At 36.0% G+C, this 18417-nt stretch overlaps 1 protein-coding gene across 1 annotated transcript in view; it reads left to right on the top strand.

Moving 5' to 3' along the window:
- The window catches only part of LOC145680690 (uncharacterized), a 47489-nt gene extending 29482 nt beyond the window's left edge, over positions 1–18007 (top strand). Inside the window, exons 3-4 of the mRNA XM_081751587.1 lie at positions 8645–9219; positions 13955–18007. Coding sequence (XP_081607713.1) covers positions 8645–9219; positions 13955–14576 — 1197 coding nt within the window. The 3' untranslated portion in view covers positions 14577–18007. The remainder of the gene's footprint in view (positions 1–8644; positions 9220–13954) is intronic.
- Positions 18008–18417: the final 410 nt, after the last annotated feature.

The raw sequence follows: 18417 nt of genomic DNA, 5'->3' as shown, positions 1-18417 counted from the left end.
AGAAATTATATCCTTCATTATTGAATCTACAGAAATCAGAAATCAGATTTTTTCGTGTTCACGTACTTGGCCGTCTAACTGCTAGATGGCACTATAGTCATTCCTCATCCCACTTTCCTTCTCAGCGGGAGCCAGTCCTTTTGAAAACCTACTTTGAACTTCTTAACAGGGGCGGGAGGAAGGAAGTCGTTGTGAAGAATGGGAACTTCAAACACGAGGAATGGCAAAATTTATGACCTCTTTAGTTGATGGTTTCTGTTTCAGCAGTACAGTGTATTTGTAGATGGTTTCTATGAGAAGAAGTAATTTGTGTTTGTAGCGATAAAGTCAACCTTTCGACAGAGATTTGTGAAGGAGAAGCCGAACCAAAGTCTTCGTTTATCTGTTCCAAGAAAGAAATGAAAACTTCCTGCAGGACTGAGAATATACATACAAGAGAAAAGATAAAATACATTATTATAATCTTATTATAATAATCGAGTAGATTAATCCCCGAAAAATTCTTTGTTTACCTGTCAAAAAATCAAGAGTAATATAAAGCTCTTTCATCAGCTTCCATCCTACAACATACTAAACACAAACATTATATATATATATATATATATATATATAGTGGCGGATCCAGGATATGATCAAGGGAGGAGCTAAACCATAGTTTGTCACTTTATCCAGAGTAAACAGGATTGAAGCCCATTTTATCCAGTGTGTACCTGAACGTCAAGGGGGGGGGGGCTATAGCCTCTATAGCCACCCTTGGATCCGCGCCTGTATGTGTATACTGTTTACAGTGCCGGATTTACGTATAAGCTAAACAAGCTATAGCTTAGGGCCCTGCTCTCTTGGGGCCCAAAAATCTAAAGAAAAACTGGATATACATTTCTAAAATATAAGAAAATTAAAAAATAAAATAAAATGTATATATACGTAGCAACAATGCTTCCTGCTGTGTAGCCTACGTTCATGTAATTAATGGGGCTCCTTCTGCTAGTCTGCTTCCTAAATTATCTCTAGTTTGTTCATTTCTGTATGTAGGGTGCCTATGTTCATCTGGACACATAAAGGACCCCATTACCTTAAACAGCTTAGGGCCCCACTAAACCTAAATCCGACTCTGACTATCTATTTATGCATGTTTGCTTCCTCTCTTTTCGAAGCAGTGTGATATTGCTTCCAATTCCGGCAGGTTTTACCAAGGGGGGAAGAGTCCTTACTCATTCCAGGCATTCAAACTAGGGACTGGACTACTTGCTTCCAACATTGTCCCCCATGTATCCCGGTCTGAATCAATTGCCTAAATCCCATAAAACATTCAAATTCAAATGTAGATGTTGTTCATCAGTGTCGACACCGAAATATTTCTCAATCAACGGTAGGGGTGTTTGGTATCCTCAATCTGTCTCCCTCTTATTAGCGGAGAAATACTCTATATTCGGTAGTAATTTTTATTTTTTAAAAAAAGTGTTGTTTAATGTATCGCATAGGAAACTAAATTTTAATATACCCTAGTAGTATAGAAACGCACCATACGGTACCTTACCAAATAAACATCCTATGCCAAGGATGCAAACATTAACAATAATAATAGAAAAACACACTGATAAACATTTTAAAGACATTCTTTCATTAATCAAGTCGCACTTAAAAGTAAAAAACAATTTTGGTTATGCATGACTTAAAAAAAAAAAAAAAAAAAAAAAAAAAAAAGGATGCGCTCTAATATAGGCTTACATACAGTTACTTTATAAATTCTTAAAATGACGCGCCCCATTCTTTTTATTTAGGCTTCCATAAATAAAATTATTTTTAACTTTTTAGTGCGAATTGATTAACAAAAGAATGTCTTTAAAAGGTGTTTTATCATTTTTTTTATTCGTTAGACACATTTTCCAAATCCTAAAGTGATATGCAACCAGGGAAATAAGGGCTGGTTAAAGGCTAGTATTTATTTTAGGATAAAACAGTTGAAAATAAAAACATATTAAAATTTGCTTTTAAAATAAATAGATATATTGCAAAGTATGAAAGTAAAAATGAAATATTGTATTGTCGCCGGACTTACGTCGCTCTGTGACAGTTCTATGACGTCAGGAAATAAGTTCAATGTATACGAACACTTATTCAATGTTTGAAACAAACACCTGTTACGTCCTTGTACACTCATCTCCAAAATGATTGTCGCATATCTATAACTGTCTTCATGTAAGAATATAATGTAATACTGATTTTGCTGGGTACTTTTAATACTGATACTATGTGTATAATCGGGAAATGTATATGTGGTAAATTTCATAGGAAAATATTTATAAATACGAAAATTAGAATGAGTAAATCATAATGTTGCTAAATGGACACGAAAGTTTTATTTTCGTTTTATTGTTCTTATTTACTCCTCTTTTGACATGAAATTTGCAATTTGCATACATGTTTCTGCCGATTGTACACATACTAACATTATAAGAAATACCGGGTGAATTCGTTATCAAATTATATTCCTACAACAACATATTTATAGACATGCGACAATAATTTTGGACATGAGTGTACCTTCTTGAAGAAGGTGAAACATCTTTTAATTCTATTGTTAATGAAGTGGTCTATTTCCCCAAATAAAAACCAATACCAAGCAGGGCATATGCTCCCTCCTGTCCTTCTAAGCCGGTACCCAAGGCTAAATGTAACATTGCGCCCCTTTCCTGTTGTAATAGGAAAAATTCAGGATGGTCAGCTACTGGTATCGATCCCAGGACCATTCGAATGTGAAGGCGAGACAGAGGGTAAATCTGGTGATCACATTTTGAAAAGAAAATAAAGAAATGGATTCCACTAAAAAAGAGTCACATTGCCAATACATTTTAGATCTTTGTCTGGGTTTTCTGCCTTTCAATTCCAAGTTTTTTTTTAAACCACGAAGGCCCAAAATAAATTAGAATATCGACTCTCCCGTTTTTTTAAAAAAATATTTGCATGGTTCTTCATTTTATATCAGACTCTTCCTGCACTATTCCCGCGTTATTTGCCATAGGTAGAATCCTTTGAGAAAGAGACAGGCGACAAGTGTTTTAGTTCTCTATATGTTTATGACCGTTGTAGATATTTGAGTGGCTCTCTAGACACGGGGCTGATGTCATGTTGGTCCCTCTTATTTATTTATTTCTTCAGTTCTGTTTCTCTTTTAGACAAAAGAAAGGAATTTCACTCTTCTGTCCCATTTAAAAGCCGTAACCATCCCCCTCCTGCGCTGTCCAACTTTGACCACATGCAGGGGAAAACGAAGGAAAAGGAGGGGTGCCATTTGCTTTCACGGCATTTCAGCAACAACCCCATCTGTTGCCAAAATAAGGAAACACTTTGCACTGCAATATCTTCGATTTGTCAAAGTCACTTGACTCCCGCCGACTCTTAAGCAATAAAAAAATATATTATTGTTACCTGAAATGCCTGTTCTTCTCATGCAAAGAATAGCTTTATGGAAAGATTTGGATCTTCCCCATCCCCCTAGGATATACGTTCCAGTGAAAGTGTAATGAAATCGTTATGATAATTTAATTTTGGCATAATTTTTTAATACTTTATCCACTTAGAATACACCCTTTAATCTAGTGACATGATAAGAGTTCAATTTGAAGTAGGTACTATGTTCTAAAATTCATTTCGAACGGGCAAATCGTTTTCCCATGATGCAATCACAAACAGCAAACAAAATCGATTTCGGATGTTACTTTTCAGCCCTTCTCATCTCCATGCCGACGGGGCTGAACTTGAACTTGGAAGGGCATCGCAAATGTTACTATTCCTCTCAGCGACTTCGAAAATTATGGATATGATATTAATATCGGACGTTTTTGATTATTTTTACGTCACCACTTCCTCTCTCATATGTGATAGCGGTATTTTACACAGCATAGGATCGTCACTGTTCATTCCAGCGATCCCGAAAGCCATCGATTCGACACTAATATCGATCGTTTTCAATTACTTTTACAAGTAACTCCTACTCTATAAACTCCTAGGGATGCTAGGGTATCCTGCCCCCAAGTATATATATATATATATTGTAAGTCATAAGTGTACCAAGGTTGTTGAAATTGCTTCAGGTGTTCCAGAGTTATGCTGGACCATCCATCTATCCATGGTATTTTTATTATATTATTAGTAGAGAGCGGATTTTAAGGTGGAGCAGCTTTCCTAAAATGCAATTGTTAAACAACCAAAGTTCAAAATATGTATTTTCGGGCATAAAGCAAACTAAAATGAACACACTTTGTTGCACCTTTTACGCGAATGTTGTACCTTTTTTGCTAAATTAATAAAATTCCCCCTTATTTACTTGTTTTAGCCTTCAGCTCCTTTATTATCGCTTTTTTTTTTTTAATTAGGACAGAACAATATGTTTCATTTTCAATCTGGTTTACACATAATATTCCATAAATTTAGACGCAATCTTGACGGATTTGCTAGGGACAAATTTGAACTGAATTTGCGAAAACAATCCGGACATAGAAACCTTTGCAACGTCAACTGAACTTCTCGCCCTTGTGCTTACAAGATATGCACCACTGGTTTGCGTTGATTTCGAACGAAGGTTCTCCACATACAAGGATCTCCTGAGTCCAAGCGACAGAAACTAATATTCGAAAACATAGAAATGTTGTTCATATTCAAGTACTCCTATCCAGTTTCTGAAAACCCAGTAGTATCTAACGGTTTCTCAAGCCACAATATTGCTAAATTAATGTTTAAAAAAAAAAAAAAAAAAAAAAAAAAAAAAAAAAAAAAAAAAAAAAAAGTTGGTCTGAACTACAAGAATGTTGAATGTTGTACAAGTTTAAGATTAAATAAAACAATTTTGCAATTTATACCAAATGTTTAAAGTCAAGTTTTTAACAACATTTGCTGGTATAATGAATAAAGAAAGTTCACATAACTGTATACTATATCAATTAATAAAGATATCCTATTAGCACCTTTTTGAATGATTTTTCAGCACCTTTTATTCCCTTTTTCTTACCACATTTTTGCACCTTAAAATCCGGTCTCGAATTATTAGTATAAGTATTGAAGATTTGAGAATTCCATGCTGCATCTGAAATTACAAAAGAAGTCAGACCAACAACATCGGAAGTCGCCTTATTAATTACAGTAGTGTCGAAACTTTTACAACCAATGTTCCGTAGTGAAGACAGCTCGTGAGACGTTGGTGGTGGTTTGAGTTGGAGATCCGAGTCACTCTCAGCACCGAGGCTTATGAAACATGGACCTACAGCTTAAAATGGGATCTGAACCAAATGAACTCCCATGAGTCTCCGGCGCCGAGAGCAAATAGCCTACCATATAGCCATGAGGGAACTCCACTTCCCCAGTAGATGACTTGCGATCCTGCGTTGGGATCTACAAAGTAGTTTTTTTTATGGAAAGCCAGCTCGATCATATAGGCAAAGTAGGGAGTCCCCTAGGGCAGAAAGGTTAGGGACAGAGGGTGATTTGTTGTACTTATCATTTTGCTTTGCGGAGTTTCTAACATTAATAGATAAACAATTATGACAAACCATGTAAAAGTATTAAAGCAAGCTATCATATATATGGTAATAAACTTCAGCGCGAAACTTGATCGAAATAGAAATTACATTAACTTACGTTGAGGTCAAAGGAGTAGTGGAGGGTATTTTTTGCTTATGTAAAAACCCTTTACCTAATCAAAAAGCATAATATCACCAAATGTGGGGATGCCGAAATATTTCTCGCCTAGTGTCAAAATACCTTGAGCTCGTCCTGCTTTTATGAATGTCACAAACGAAAGTGCTTTTAGTGTGGGAGGCCCGGATTCAATTCCAGTCGGGAGCTCATGTAGTTCGGATCTCACGTTAAGCTGTACGTTCACGTCTCATAGACTCGCTGCTGAACGGGACGCTAAACTCAAAATCAAATCAAACGAAAGTGCTGAAATTCATATCCGAGCCCATTCGTGACTAAGTGGCTTTGTTAGCCGCTTGCTTTGTGTCAGTGTAGTCAATGGATTTGAACCCGGTGGAGATATGTGCCTCAGATATAAATCTGAGATTGGTTTGGTACTCACAAAAGGTTTTATAGATCATCTCTTGTGTAACTTTAGTGCTGAAAATTGACAAATATCAATCAGAAAAATTAAAATTTTTGTTTCTTCTGCATCATTCGCATTAGTGAACTACAAATCATAGACTGAATATCAAGTAGCTTCCACATAGGAAATTTTTGTATGTTTGTATCATGCGGTTTGAACAAAATTTGTCATAATAATATTGTTATTCCCGTAAAAGAAAAATCTCCAGATAATTTTTGTATTTTTTAAAACTTATCTTTGTCCGCAAACTAGGCTCTGTTAATTATGAAGTCCACAGGCTTTTGTTACCCAAATATTCTAATTGTACTGAACTTATCCCAATATTGATGGTAACAAACATATCAAGCTGTTTATAATGCTCCATTATTTTGCCGTCTTAATAGCTTGAGTGTTAGGCTCTGAGACACAGGCCTTCCTAAGAATGCTGACCTTTTACTATATATATAAACCTTGAAACCTAGAAATACAAACATTATGTATCATACATCACTGGAAAGTTTGATGTTTCCTCTTTATTTTGGTGTAGAAAATTTACATTCCAAGAATAGGGCAATATTTTGAAATGTGCTATGTATTGCATAAAATTTACAAAAGATAAAACGTTGATGAGATATGTAATACACATAAAATAAGCACGTGCATTATATTTTACTTATTGTATTTATTTGTAATATCTTTTTCTTTAACATTGGATTACATTTGCAGCAACTTCACTCTGCTATAATGTGTCAATTTATGATGTAAGGTCTTTTCTTGAATTAAAAAAAAGAGAGAGAGAAGCAGGGTTCCTTACAAAATGCGACTTGTGTGGCTGACTTTTGTGTAAAAAGTGTTTTATTGGAGTCAGCCCAGTAATTGCAGATCTTGAAAGTTTCCTGCTTGAATCCTTTCTTTGTATACAACCATGGCTCAGAAGTATTTTTCATGAATTCAAAAGGTGTTTCTGGTAGTTTTGTTGTACAATATGCAAAAATTGACTAAGCCATTTGAAACATATGTAATATCTTTACATCATAAAGATCACTGTCACTTTTGCTAAATTCCTCTTTCAAATTCAGGCGTATGGCATCGTTTGGACAGATATTTTCTTGCCATTTTTGCTGTAAATCAACATGCACATCGCTTTCAGACAAAAGCACCAACGGAACAGTTAGCAAGGGTTTCGGGTTTTGAGAATCAATATGGTGCTCTCACAGTTCACTGACAGTTCAGATATGGGTGTGGAATATTACTTAGGCTTAGCGGGAGTCTTTTCTCGGAAAATTTTGAAAATTTACTCTCCAGAAAATGCACTTTTAGATATTTTAAAATTAAAATAAATCTTTGTTTACGTGTGCGTTTTCCTTTTTCTCAAGTGGAAAGTATGTACCCTTGAGTGAGAGTATAGCGGCGTAACCATGAAAGTTCCAAGATTTTGACTTCTGATCTAAGTTCTCGTCTGCATCCTGAGCGCTGACTATTTGATATAAGAAGTGTATAATATTAGCTGAAAATATCACGGAAAAATTCTTGTTCAATTTGTCACCTAAAAAATCCACAACACCACAATTTCGAAATTATACGTACGCTTGGCAAAGTCTGTACAAACTTTGTATTTTCCCCCTCTCTGGTCAATGGAAATGTCAGATCCTATTATGATTTAAGAAATGCGGTAAAATGTTAGAATTCTCCCCTTTTTTTTCCTCTTTTTTTATTTTTCTTTTTATGTGGGTCCTGACCACCCCCACAACAATTCAAAGACTAAAGGTTTGTTTATACTTCCTTAGGAATATTACTTGTTTTATTTCTCAGTTTCAAAATGAGTGTTTGCCAATACAAAACCTACTTTGTTTTAACCTTGTTTTTAAGTATTTTCATGTTTCTTATTGGCATAATTACGTTTCACATCATTGGAAAGCTTTTATTCAATGTAAGAGTTAAAAAGTAAAATGATCTGCCTTAATAGGCGCAGATCTTCTACTACTAATCTACTTTTAAAGGTAATGGTGAGGAAGTTTCAAAAATACTTCTTTATTATATATTGATACGATTTTTGTTAATGCTATCAGAAAAAATAACGATTAGCGTATAATTTAATCTTGTTTCATCTTTCGTCTTAATTACGTAATAAAAGTAATTGGAGATTAGAAACTAATAAAAACTTGGGTAAGATAACTAAAATTTGTGAACATCAGAAAGTCAGTAAATTCACTCTCTGAAAAGGTTGACAGGTTTGACGTTTTCTAGCGTGTAAGCATTTTTACATTTTCACGATAATCTCTTGATGTTATAAGTTGATGTCTCATGATGTACATTTTAGTGTTTTATATCAGTGTTATTCACTATAATTATTTTGATATATCAGACTTATTGGGTTATCTAGAAAAGCACACATCAAAGCGTTCAGGTATCGAGGGAAGAAAATATAAAGAAAAAAAAAAGGATCAAATCAGGTAGCATTTATATTCACTCATTATATATTCGGAGTATGAGATAAATGTATATGTCTTATTGCAAGAAATTCTGTGTAAAATATATATGTTATAATGTATTATTTGTTTATTTCAGTATGGAGAAGGTTCATTGCCATTTCAGCGAGTAAAGACGAAGAAACAGACCGCTGATGCGAGCACCGACACATTTGATGTTGATTATTGTCTTCCTTTACAAGATGTTCCTGTTCCTGTTTCAGAAGTAGCTTGTGAGGTAACAAGTTCTGATAAAATTGAAAGTGAGAAGACTTCATCAGCAGCACCCGACGAGAAACCATCTGCTGAAGATACCCAGCAATTACCGCAACAACATGCTGAATCTCAAGTAAATCTAGGTTGTCCTGATGCTGTGGTGGAGGAAGCATCCAAACTTGATAATGACGATCACTCATCACATCCTTCTATTCATGATGATCAAGAGGATCCTAATATATTTATACCGGAGGTGAAGCTGGAAACTGAAGATAGCGAACACAATATTTCTACAGTGGAACCCTTTGTACCAAGTGACACAGGGCAGTCGCATGAAGAGGTGGCAGAAAAGAGTGTCAGCAGTGATGCGTGTATTAAAGAGGACATGCCGAGTTCGCCTAAGAGTCATTGTGACTCGCAGATCAATAACTCATTTTCTTTACCAAGTGTTTCACCAGGGTAAGCAGAATCGTATCTTCATTTAGCCTTTTTTCTTTTAACAGTAGCTTTATATAATGTTTTTGTGTATTTATTGTAAACCCTTAACATTCTATCGTATTCATAGAATACTTTTCAGTTCATTACATTATAATTACTATTTATATATACACCGGATGTTCCAGATAAGACGTCGAGTTCTACAGAAACAGTTGGAGATAGGAGGATGAAACGAAACGTGAGATATGAAAATGTTATAGGGCGCATTGAGTGGAGCCCTCTGCTTGCTCCACAGGGTTACCCGAAAACTTTAAACTATATAATATTTTATGTCATTGAGATCACGGAGAACAAATAACTTTTGTTGGAAAAAGCTTTTCCTATGGAATACCGTTTACGAAATAGCCACCGTATATTTTGAGTTTTTGCACAGTCAGATAAAACGTTCCTTTTTAAGTCACAAACTATTGGAGATAAAAGGATGAAACAAAAGTTGAAATAGAAAAATATTCGATGGAGCATCGAATGGAATATTCTGTTTGCCCTACAGGACCTCTATCATAGCCCACCCGAAAGTTATAAATGGTGAGGGAAGTAATTTAATACATCATTAACAAATAATCATAAAAAACAAACAACTTTTATGGAAAAAGTTTTTCGTGTCGGGCTCCATTTATATAGGACCCTGGGAGGCTATAGAGCTCTTCAGTCGATGTGCCCTTTGACATTTTCCTATATCATTTGTTGTTCCATCGTTCCATTCTGTTTTTGATTTATAAGCACTAGGCATTTTATCTTAAACACCCGATCCTGTTTCTCTATCGTGTTATATATCTATTTAAATCTAATATATATATAAGTTCCGAGGAAAACATGGCTGCAAGAAACTTCAGTTTGCTCACAAATAGGATGAGAATGAATGCTTATGAAAGACCTAGCAAAAATAATAAATCTAGTCCCTAAAATTTGGTACTCCATAACCCGGCAGTTCGGATAACTCGGCCACACCCTAGCAGGGCGAAAAACTCTCGCGCGCACACCCATTCAGGGTCGTTGTCCGCTTGCATGTGTCTCCTCTTCCCGCATTCCTTTTTCTCGCTTCACATTTCCATTCCTCCACCACGTGCGTGGCGCTTGCGCGCGCTCAGCCGTTCATTTTATCTGTAACCTTTGTCAGGGTTAGTCGATTTCTTAAGGGTATTACGGCAGTTTATTCTCTGCTGTATTCCCAAGCAACCAATACATACAAGTACAGTACTGTATTTTCTGAGGAAACACTCTTATTCTTTTTTAACCCCACTCCCGTTAACCCGGCATTTTCACGAACTCGACCACCCTTCGGTTCACATTAGGCCGAGTTTTCGGTACTTTACTGTAAAAATAATTTCCATTTCGTCCAAAAGTTCCATATCGATATTGGCAGTTGCCAGCAAATAAAGACGTATAACTTTCTACCCTTTGAAGTCTTTCTGTTAGATTTCCAAACTATGCTGTGCATAAGTGTCGGAAGTCTTAACGACTTTGTTGTCTGTTCGTCCGTTTTTCTGTCAACATTTATTAGAGCAAAAATGGTAAGAGATATTGAGATGCGGTTTCTTGTAATCGATTTAGCGTCCCAAGGGTAGGTTTGGTCTCCTCTGTTAACTGTATTCAAATCAGTAATTTTCAGTTTCAGTGTGTATGGTCTAAAACGAAAACGGTAATATATATAGCGAGAAGCGTTCTTCTGTAAACAAATCAGTATTTTAAGACAACATATCATGACTACCCACAACACTCTACCAAAACCGAAACTGGTTCAAATTTACTATAACTTCCAGTTCCAATACCGATTTCGATGTTTATCGCCGCAGAACGAAAGTGGTAACAGAGAGCGAGAAGCGGTTTCTCGAAAACGGTTCAGCGTCTTAAAACAACAAAGCGTGACCATCCACAACAGTACCAAAACCCGAATTAGAAGTGGTTCAAATTTTCTGTTTCAATAGTGATTTTCGAAGAGCAAAAACTGTAAATGCTGTCGAGATGTAATTTTTTACAATCGATTCAGCGTTCCAAGAATAGATTCCATCTGCTTCATTAACCATTTATTCAAACCGGAAGTGGTTGAAATTAGCCATTTTCGGTTGCAACGTTTATCGTCATAGAACAAAAACCGTAACAGGTAGCAAGAAGCGGCTTTTGCAAACGATTTAGCTTCTCAAGACAAAATATCACTAGTATCCACAACACTCCACCAAAACCGGAAGTGATTCAAGTTCACTGTTACTTCCGGTTCTAATACTGATTTTCGTAGAGCAAATAGGTAAAATATATCAAGAAATGGCTTTTTGCAATGGATTCAGTGTCCCAAGAATACATTTCATTTCATCCGTTGAAGCTCTATTCAAACAGGAAGTGGTTAAAATTAGCCATATCGGTTTCAATGTTTACCGCCAAAAGAAAGAAAAAAAGTAACAACGAGAAACTTTTTTTAAACGATTTAGTGTCTCAAGACAACGATCGTAACTATCATGACTATCTACAACCCTCTTCCGAAACCGGAAATGGTTCATAGTTACTAATTTTTCCGTTTTTAATACTGATTTCTGCAAATACGGTAAATATGAACTTTATGGTAAACATGACGTAAGTTCTGTCTTCTTTCTTAGTCCTCTATTCAAACCAGAAGTTGAACTAAACGATTTCGGTTTCAACCTTTTTCTGACATAGAAGAAAAACAATAAGGGATAGCAAGTAATAGTGTTTTGGTATGGCGTCCAAGGAACAGGTTCTATTTGATCTTATTACTCTATTGAAACCATTATTTATAGATGCATTACTTCAAGTTTTAAGTATTGAATTCGCATTCGCTTAGCTTCACACTGTGAAAGATACTTACTTGTCTTGTTTATTTATTTATTTATTTATTTATTTATTTATTTACATTTTTTACAATGATATAGTTGAAATTCTGTTGAATATGAGTAGTTTCATCCAATATTTTTCTTTGCTAAACGGAAGCATTTTTTTTTTTAAGTCTTAACGCTAAATTACTACCGTGCGTAAAATCTATTTGCAGTCATATTTCTGTTCGTCCTCTTCCCACAACCGCGTCGCTTCCGCCGTCACCAATCCTTCCATTGGTTAGTTGGCCTTGTGACGGCAAAGGTAAGATTATATAATGCTAGCGTTTCGTGCGCGTAAAAGTTGCATATCGGTAGTAATAGTGACGTAAGAAAACACGGTAGTAAACTAGGGTTAAGAGTTATGGTAACTATAAGACAGCCCACACAGTGTTGCTAACTTTCATGGGAGGAACGCGCTGTATCAGGGAGGGAGTGAATACCAACATTGTTTTCTAAACTTTCTAGAAATAACAAATATTTGTATGGCATTTCAGTCACTCAGGTGCCATTGGGAAGTATCAAGTTATTATATAGGAAACTGGGTATAGTGTGAAAACCTGAAATGTGCCAGAGTAGCCAGAATAGTACTCCAGTCTGCATAATTTTTATATGTCAGATTTTCATATTTTCGTTGTTTGTACAACCTGCTGGCTCGTTTTATTGGGTTCGGGACCAAGCAAACCGTTAATATCAACTATGTCCACAGAGAATCGAAACCGAAAGAATACCGATTTAATGCGCACGAGATTAAATCTAAAAACTTATTTAGCCCCATTTGTTTTTCCATGTTCATTAGAATATATACGCGTAGTTGGTACTCTAAATTTTCCAGTTTAATAAAAGTGATCAGATGTGTAACAGAATCACCAAATTGGCAAAAATGTTGTTGTAAAATACACAAACATTTTATTGAATTAAACTATCTCAGTTTCTAAGGCAGTTTTTGGAGAGATTTGAGTGTGCAACGTCTAAAATTAATAAGGTAAGAGAAACATTTCGGCTATGGCTGTTCAGAGATAAATTCGTAAAATGTGTATTTTAGAAAAATAAAAGACTATAACTGTCTTCATTAATGTAAAATACGTATAACATTAGTTCACGTGCTCAGGACGTCCACTCTATATCAGCAGCGAAGTATTGTTTTCTATGGTGCAAAGGACACACAGCTACAGATATCCACAGTCAAATGGAGCCGGTTTGTGAGGACAAATGTTGAACAGTGCGACGTGTGAACTGGATGTGCAGAGAGTTTGAAAATGGACGAGAAAATATCCAGGACAATGAGTTATCGGGCCGACCTATTTCCTCGCTGACACCAGGCAACATTACGCCAACGAAAGAGGAATGTGAATCGACGTATAGTGGTTCATATTGTCCACGATTCATTGGGATACCACATGGTATCATGTTAGTGGGTTCGTAAACTTCTTAATGGTGTCAACAGAAGCAAGCGAATGATCATATTTCAATTACGACACGTTTAGTGATGTAAAAATATAGTTTATTATTTCATTTTTATGATATATATAAAATATTTTTAGAAAAATCATTTTTAATTTCAATGGGAATGGCGGAGAATTAACAGTTACTACAATGGGTCCGCGACATTAGAAAGATTGGGAAATGCTGATATACTTTAATATACACATTAAGTTGTCCAAGCACAAGTATTGGTCATGCAGTACATGTGGTATGAATAGTTGTTCATCTGTCTGAGGAATGGAAGTATGTTTCTATTTCAAGTTATAGGTCAGCAAGTTGCCTCCAAGGTATTGTAATGGCCAAGGTACATATTGTAGAGCATGCTACCACATTTTAATTATTATTACTTTCTTTTAAAGCATAAGTAATGTTTCTTTTCTTTCTTTCAGAGAAGAAAGGAAATTCTCGTCAATCATTAGTGGAAAAAGATCATTTGGCTGTAATAAGTGTAGAAGAAAGTTCTCGAAGAAATCTGCACTTGGCACTCACCTCAGAAGTCATGCTAGAGAGATCTCCTACGTGTGTCCAATATGTAAACGAGCATTTTCTCAGAGATACAGTCTTCAAATTCACTCAAAAATTCATGCAGATCATGACTTGTATACGTGTTCCAAATGTGAGAAATCGTTCACAGAGAGAGAGAAATATGAGAAGCATTTCCGTATTCATGCAGGCGGACAGGCGATTGTTTGTCCCCTGTGTAAGAAGTTCTTCACCCATCGAAAGTATTTAATCCCACATTTAAAAATCCACAGTGATGAGAGGCCGTTTCAGTGTCCCGTCTGTGAAAAGAAATTCCGTCAGTCCGTTCATCTGACCAATCATATGCATACCCACACAGGCGAGAGACCCTATGAATGTTCAGAATGTGGGAAGAGATTTGCCCAACGGGGGCAGCTCGCTAAACATTTCCAAACGCATACCGGTGAACGACCTTTTCGGTGCACAGAATGTTCCAAAGCCTTTCGACAGAAAGCACACCTTTCTAAACACATGGAGCAACACGCATAAGCTACATGCCTCTTTAACAATTAATTTAAAAAGCGTATTTTTGAGCGGGTGACCAGAGGTCTTGTTTTCTTTGATCTGTGTATCAAATTATCGCATGAGAAAATTTTTCAGTGCTTTTGCGGAGTGCTTCATGGTAATATCTAACCAGTACAATTAGATTTTAGATCATTAATGTGCAAAATAATGAAGTTAACGCGCTTTGTAAAAATAATAATGAAGGTAGGAATACTCGTTATTCTACGCATACTTTTGGGGTCGCGGTAGCTTAGTGGTAGAGCGTTCACCTCTGGTACGTGGGATTCCTGATTGGATTCCCGCTCACGCCAAGTGAACTTTGAGGTGGACAAACGCCGTGTGCGTGGGTTTTCTCGGGGTTTTCCCGTTTCCTCCCACTTTCTTCATTCCACCATTTCATTCATTTCTCATCATCACCATCTCCTTTAGCCTAACCGGCATATCCGTGGAACGTAAAACTCAAAGATTTCATTTAATTTTTTCTACGCATACTTTACAAATAGGAATACTCATTATTCTACTTACACTTTGCAGTTTTAAGCGTTGATCGTGGGACGATTTGAAAAAACGAATTCAGCTTACAAAGTCCTAGAAGGCCATGTAGACTTGACGAATTTTTACGCACTTTAGAAATTTAGGTTTCTCGTACTTCCCATTTATAGTTTTCAACAAGGAAATTCTTTGTGCATGAGTTATATCTAACTTAGTATAACCTAGAATTTTCTTTCGAATAATTTACTTATATTTGTTAACTGAAGTTGTGTTTGCACCTCATTATGGTTTGAAAATGTTCATCATAAAAGTCACACGTGCTCTGTTAGTTCGTGCAGAGCACGGTGGCTCAGTGGTAGATCGCTCACCTCTGCTGCGAAGGATTGCTGGTTCGATCTCCGGCCACACAAGTATGTGACGGATAACGTCTGTAGCACCCCTTGTAACAGTTACTCAAAACTGTCGGTTACCATTAACAACAATAAATAAAGTAATGAAAAATAATCCGAAGTTGAATATACGGTATTACAGGGCGCTTGTTGGAAAGATGCGTCAAGGTGCATTTTCATTTACCAATTTTCTAACAAAATATAATTCAAGCAAAACTATTCTAAAATTCAGGAAATGATCAATTTATGTATTAAAACAAAGCACTTTGGTAAATCCAAAGAGTATATAATTTATTATTCAGCTTTAATCCAAAGAGTATATAATAATTCAACTTTAACCAATTAAATTAACAATCCCAGTTTAATGCTGATAATAGTAATAATAAAATGCAACAACAATAATATTATTTTAAAGCAGTAATAATAGCAAATAGGGCAAACAGAATGAAACTTATTTTGGTCAAATACACAATTGGCAACATACAGAGTCTGACCAAAAATTCCAGTGGCGTATCCTGTGTTTGCGGTGCCATCGCCACACATCGTGCCCGCAGGTTTTCTCGGGTTCTGCTGTCTTCACCCACATTCCCATTCAATCAATTTCATAATTATTCACTTTCAATAATCATCCGTCTCCTTTAGCCTAAAAGATAATAGTGGGAGGTTAAATTATAGATATACCACGTTGACTTGACACCTAGTCTTCCGTTCCAAGCGCTGCTATCGGCTGAAGGAATTCCACTCCCTTTTGTCATCCGTAGAGCAATGTTGCCGCACTTCGGAACATAAATCTTGCGGTAAGTACAGATCATGCGAATACTGTACTATAATTTCTTAGTATGTGTTTTTAAGCTTACAAATTGAGTTTTCTAGTGCGTATAAAGGAACAATGATTACTACTCTACAAATCTACATAGAATGGTTTTGAAATGTAGCTCTTAACATTATCCAGGAAACACCACATGGAGGTCGCTACCCGTACTTTCTCCCGTGGATTTTATTTACATATATACATACTATTTACAAAACAAAAAATATAAACAGAATTACTGATTAGTAATACGGCCAATATTAGGGTAATGACTTGGTGACGGTGGGAAAGGGATAACGCCACTTATGCCTTCTTCACTGTCTGTTATATCTCTTTCTGAAGAAGACAAACTATCGTCACTCTCAGTCTCTTCGATAACTAGCCTTTCAACTTCCTACTCCATGAGACCATCTCTTCCCCAATATTCCAGTTAATTCTTTTCTACATGTTTACAAGAATTTTTCCACTCTTCTTCTGTAATAGATGAAACTGTATTCCGAGTTATGCCCTTTATTTTCTCAGCTGACTTCTCCGAGTTCCGTTCGGCAGTTCTTTTCTTTATCGTCCCTCAAATGAATTCAATGGCTGATAAATCACAATGGTATAGCGGAAGCCTCAGGACCTCATGTCCATGTTCTTTCTAAATATTGTCCACAACGTATTCTGGCCCTGAATAGTTTTTCACCAAACACAACTACTCACTTTTCGTTAATTCATTATCGAATGGCACATTATTAGCACGCAGCCATTCTTGAATTTCGTGCTTTCGAGAAGTTGCTGTTGCTGGTTTGCTCAAAATCATGCTGTGGAACAAGACGTTGTCCATGCATACGATGCTGTGTGTGGGAGGAAGGAGGAGGGATCCTGGTATGAATTGTTCCCTTAACCACTCAAGAAAATTCTCTTCGTTCATCTCATTGTGATAAACGCCACCTTTGTTTTTAGCTTTAAATATTAGAAACGCTCCTTAAACAAAGCCTGTGTCACCTCCTGCGTGCACAGTTATCCACCTTTGACCAACACTTTCATAGGTGAACATACCATCAACCCCCTCTTCTTGCAAATATTTGGTTACTGCACAATTTTGATAAACAAAAGTTTAATCTAAATAAAGTATTGGTATGTTCGGTTTCTTGTATGCTCTAATTTTTCCGAGATATTGCGCCCTTTTTGCTCGAATATCATTCATTTCGATTAAAACCTGTTTGCAGTTTTTGCATTTCACAAATCAAAACTCTGTCATGAAACCGTTTCGCACTCTTCTTTAAATTTATTTTCACGTTTCAGTGTAGCAAGTAATTTTATTACTGTAGGAAACACCCTTCTTACAGTGTAAAACTTGTGAATTAATGGTCATAAACTACACTTGTCCATATCATCGAGAGTAGTTTTCTGTGGCCTTCCTCGCGTTGTTTTACCGGCAGTGGACAATTCACTTTTATTTATTTCTGCATCACGAGATTCTTTCTTTATCCTCTTGATGGTTGTCAGAGATTTTCCAATAGCAGCAACTGCTCTCTCCGTTTTTTTAAATTTAATTTAATTTATATATATATATATATATAGGAAACATCCAATGGCCGAATCGTCTCTCCTCTTCACAAAATTTGATCACATGACTTACTATTTTTCCCCTCTCACTGCGTAAAACAGGTTTCTTCTTCCCAATCATCCTTATTGCAGTTGAGTAAAACTGACTCTTTTACAATAAATAAATAAATAAATAAATAAATAAAATAAAATAAAATAAATAAATAAATAAATAAAAAGTATTTTCGTTAAATCTGGCAGTAACGTAGATGGCTGCAAGGCTCTCTCGCTTAGCAACAGCTGAACCCTTTTTGGCTCAACGCGTTGGTGTGTCTAAGGTGTGAGCTTTAGTTCGCATTTTTTCCACGGATCAAGTAATTTTTGGCAGCACAATAGAACTTTCCTTTCCAATAATAGTTCGTTAAAGATCTGAATTTATCTACTTCTCAGATTCCTTATGTTCTATTTTCAAATTACGTATTTTTCATCTTGTTTCAGATGCCGGCAATATCATAAATTTGATATTATTTTGGTTTACTATTAGTCCCATTTTTTGTTTCTTTTTCCAGCTCTGTCAGTCTCCGTTCTGATTTTGCAACTATTA

Source organism: Thermobia domestica, chromosome 3, assembly GCF_964235325.1.
Source record: "Thermobia domestica chromosome 3, izTheDome1.hap1.1, whole genome shotgun sequence".
Lineage (NCBI taxonomy): Eukaryota > Metazoa > Arthropoda > Insecta > Zygentoma > Lepismatidae > Thermobia > Thermobia domestica.
This window is presented reverse-complemented; position numbering and strand designations above follow the sequence as displayed.